The sequence below is a fragment of the Monoraphidium neglectum genome (genome assembly GCF_000611645.1).
Source record: "Monoraphidium neglectum strain SAG 48.87 unplaced genomic scaffold scaffold03371, whole genome shotgun sequence".
Lineage (NCBI taxonomy): Eukaryota > Viridiplantae > Chlorophyta > Chlorophyceae > Sphaeropleales > Selenastraceae > Monoraphidium > Monoraphidium neglectum.
Window position 1 is genome coordinate 1 of NW_014010258.1, and position 3,617 is coordinate 3,617.

At 68.7% G+C, this 3,617-nt stretch overlaps 1 protein-coding gene across 1 annotated transcript in view; it reads left to right on the top strand.

Annotated features, from left to right (window-relative positions):
* Positions 1-792: 792 nt before the first annotated feature.
* Positions 793-3,617, top strand: part of MNEG_12676 (hypothetical protein) — a gene marked incomplete at both ends in the record, with an annotated part of 3,224 nt that continues 399 nt past the window's right edge. The window contains 4 exons of the mRNA XM_014038851.1: positions 793-1,027; positions 1,256-1,549; positions 1,783-1,961; positions 2,286-2,640. Coding sequence (XP_013894305.1) covers positions 793-1,027; positions 1,256-1,549; positions 1,783-1,961; positions 2,286-2,640 — 1,063 coding nt within the window. The remainder of the gene's footprint in view (positions 1,028-1,255; positions 1,550-1,782; positions 1,962-2,285; positions 2,641-3,617) is intronic.

Below are 3,617 nucleotides of genomic sequence, written 5' to 3' on the forward strand. Positions count from 1 at the left end.
GCGGGAGGGCTAGCGGTGGCGGCGGCGGCGGCGGCATCGACACCACCGTAACCATTTGTTCGCTTTGACCGGATGCCAATGGGCGGATCGATGGAAGCACGCTTTTGCTTTAGGGCCAGTTGGCGTTGAGTTTTGTGTTTGGACTCAAGGCACGCCAGCTTGAGTATTGTCATGTCGCAAAGCACTAGGATCTTCAGCTCCTACACGACGCAGAAAGAGATAAACCTCCACCACTGCGGAGCATCCGATGCGAGTCGTGGTCCCTGGGCGGGGCCGGGCGCCGGATGCCCCACATGCCGCCATTGACGTCTGCCTCATGTACAGCTGTCGTCGGACCTCCAGCGTTGTGACATCCAGCTTGAAACCGGTATCATTCTGGTGAGACCGGTCGCTCACAAGTAGATGCGAGGCCGCATGTTCGTCTGGGCGCCACCTCAGCGCTGATGGCATGTTTGACCACGGGGCGTGCACGCGGGGCGAGGCAAGGGGGCTGCATGGCTTGGGGGGGCAGCTCTGCTTGCAGAATGAAGGGGAACATCACATCTTTTCGCGCCGTGAAGCACCACCTCTAGACGACCCTGGCTCGCTGTGACGCCAGCCGCCCGTTGCGCGGCAAAGTACCGTATCAGATCAAATCGACCCGGAAGGCCTCATTGATCTGCTGCAGCAATCAAGATGATAAGTTTTCCACAGCGGGTTTTGCGTGCTGTGGCTAGGCCGCCGAGTTAGGTGTGAACTGCCTGCGTTGGTGGTACGTCGGCTGCGTTAGCACTCCACAGAGGTGCACAAGCCATGCAGGATCCATCAGCTTTGCGTGAGCCGCTGCTGGCGTGCGCCCCCGCCGGCGCCGCGCTCAAGCCCCGCTTGACTACGCTGGATTCGGTGGCGGTCGCACTTTCGCTCTCGCTGGGGGCGGGCGCGTGGGTCACGGCCGGCGTAGCCGCGCGCGACATGGCCGGCCCCGCTGTCGTGCTGGCTTTCCTGATCGCCGGGGCGGCGGCGCTGCTGGCGGCGCTGTGCTACGCAGGTGGGTTTGTGCGCGGGGCCCCCCATCGATCCCGCACCGCGCCGGCTTTAGATGCCAGCTCTTGCATAACTTGCTGTCGGTTTTTCTTTGCTATCACAATATCTGGACGCTGCATGTACATGATAAGGCCGCATGTACGCTAACAGGCCGGCGGCATGCATACATGCATGCACCCGTCTCATCGATCATATCGGCCGCCGCGGTCCTGGAACGCCGCCACCTCCGCAGAGTTTGCGGTGGCGATGCCCACCGCCGCCGGCGTCTTCGACTTTGTCCGCGCCACCCTTGGCGAGCCCGCCGCCTGGGCGGTCGCGTCCACCCTGATGACCGCCCACCTGCTCGCCAACGCCGCCGTCGCGCGCGCGCTCGGCCCCAACGCCGCCCAGCTCCTCGGCGTCGACGCGGCCGCGCTCGTGGCGCGCCGCGGCGGGTGGACGCTCGACCCCGTGGCCGCGGCGCTGGCGGCGGCATGCTGCCTGGTGCAGCTCGCGGGCGCCAAGCGCGGCGCGGCGCTCAACAACGGTGAGCGGTCCTTTGCCGCCCCCTCTCCCCCGAAAACAAACTCGCCCGATGGGCCTGCGCCCAGCTGGCCGCCCGATGCCTGCTTCAGGTCTGCCCTACTTGCACCCACGACTGCCCGACTCTCGCACCGACATTCCACGGGCCACCCCCTCATGACAATGGTGGCTCCCTCCCAGTTGAGCCTCAGACGATGACCCCAACTTGTACGGCAAACCCCCAAACCCCTACCCCAGCCCTAAATGCCTGCAAGCTCCTCGTCATTGCCGCCGTCATCGCCGCCGGCCTGGGCCGCGCCGACCCCGCAAACCTGGCGCCCTTTGCGCCGCGCGGCGCCGCGGGGGTGCTGGAGGCGGCGTCGTTCGTCTTTGTCAGCGTCTCCGGTTTTGACGTTGTGGCCAACATGGCGGAGGAGGTGCGGGGGCGTCGCGCGGGGAGTGGGTCTGGACCGGCGAGCCGAGCTTGCGACGAGCCCAGGGCTGCGGGGGCGGCGCTCGGGGCCCTTTCGAGACTGTTCTGGGCAGCAGTGGCAGCGATCAGCGTACCACAATTGTATTGAGTTGGTGGCTGTGGGGAGCGGCCGTCAGGCCTCTGGGCCCCCAGCGGGGCCGAGCCGCGGGCGCCGCCGGCCCGGGCACGACGGCCCACCACCGTCTGCGCGTCCGCCCCGCGACTGGCACCCCCTCCCCCCTTCACAAACACACACACACACACACACTCTTACTGCGCTTGCGTGCAGATGCGAGACCCGCGGCGCTCCCTGCCGGTCGCAATCGTGGGCACCCAGGGGGCCGTCGTCCTCATCTTCGCCCTCATGGCGCTCTCCCTCGTGGGACTGCAGCCCGCCGCCCAGATCAGCGCCGCCGCCCCCTTCAGCGCGGCCCTCGCCGCGGCCGGCTTCCGCCACGCCCGCCAGCTCGTCGGCGCGGGCGTCGTGCTGTCAGTGGGCGCCTCGGTCCTGGTCGGGGCGCAGGGCGTGGCGAGGCAGGCGCTCGGTCTCGCGCGCGCGGGGCTGCTGCCGGCGCCGCTGGCGCGGGTGTCGGGGCGCGCCGGGGCGCCGTGGGCGGCGGCGCTGGTGACGGGCGCGCCGACGGGTGAGGCTCGCGTGGGCGCTGCATTCCGGCCGCTGTGTTTGCGCCGAATCCCACTGCCTACGCGCGCTGCTTCCGGGAACCGCCACCTAGCTGCTGTTTGGTTGCTGGGCTGGTGCAGTCCCCTTACATGCGTCCTCATGCAGCGGGGCTCTGCATCCCCGCCTGCTGGGTGAACCCAGCACCAATGTCCCCTGTTACGCACAATCATTTCCCTCTTGCACCGTCAACGGGCAATCAGCCGGGCCGTGCACACACCACGGAACATGCGTCGAGCATCATCCCTGCCTCGTACAACTCTTTCGCCGCCCCACATACATGTCGACCCCCCCCCTCTCCACCCGCCCAGTGGCGATTGCCTTTGCATGTGACCTGGAGGGACTCGTCCAGGCCACCAACGCGGGAACGCTGATGGCCATCGTCGCAGTCTGCACCGCTCTCATATGGCACCGCTGCTTCGGCGCTGGCGCCGGCCGCACCGACGCGAACCCCGCTGCGCTGACGTCACACGCGAGGGCGGTGTCACCAGCGGGGTGCCCCGTCGTGGCTGACGCGGTCGCGTCGCCGCGCCCGGCGGAACAGCGGCAGCAGCGGCAGCAGCAGCAGGAGCAGGAGCAGGAGCAGCCCGGGCTTGGGCAGGTTGCGGCGTCAGGGGCGGCGTGGCAGCAGCTGCAGAGCCAGGAAGAGGACGCGGCTGTTTTGGTGGTGGTCCATCCCCAGAATCCCGCAGAAAAGGCTGCAGGTGGTGGCGGCGCCACCTGCGCCATATCTTGCTGGGGGAAGCTCGCGGGCGATTGTAATGTGTGGGCGGGGCCGGCGTCCGAGGAGCCGGACTGGCGCCTGCGGCGCCGCCGCCTCGCGGCGTCGTGCGGGGTCGTGCTCGTGCTGGCCGGTTCCGTAGGCACGTCGCTCGCGCTGCACGTGCCCGGCGGCGCGGCGGGCGCCGCGGGCGCCGCAGCCACTGCGTGGGCCGTCGGCGC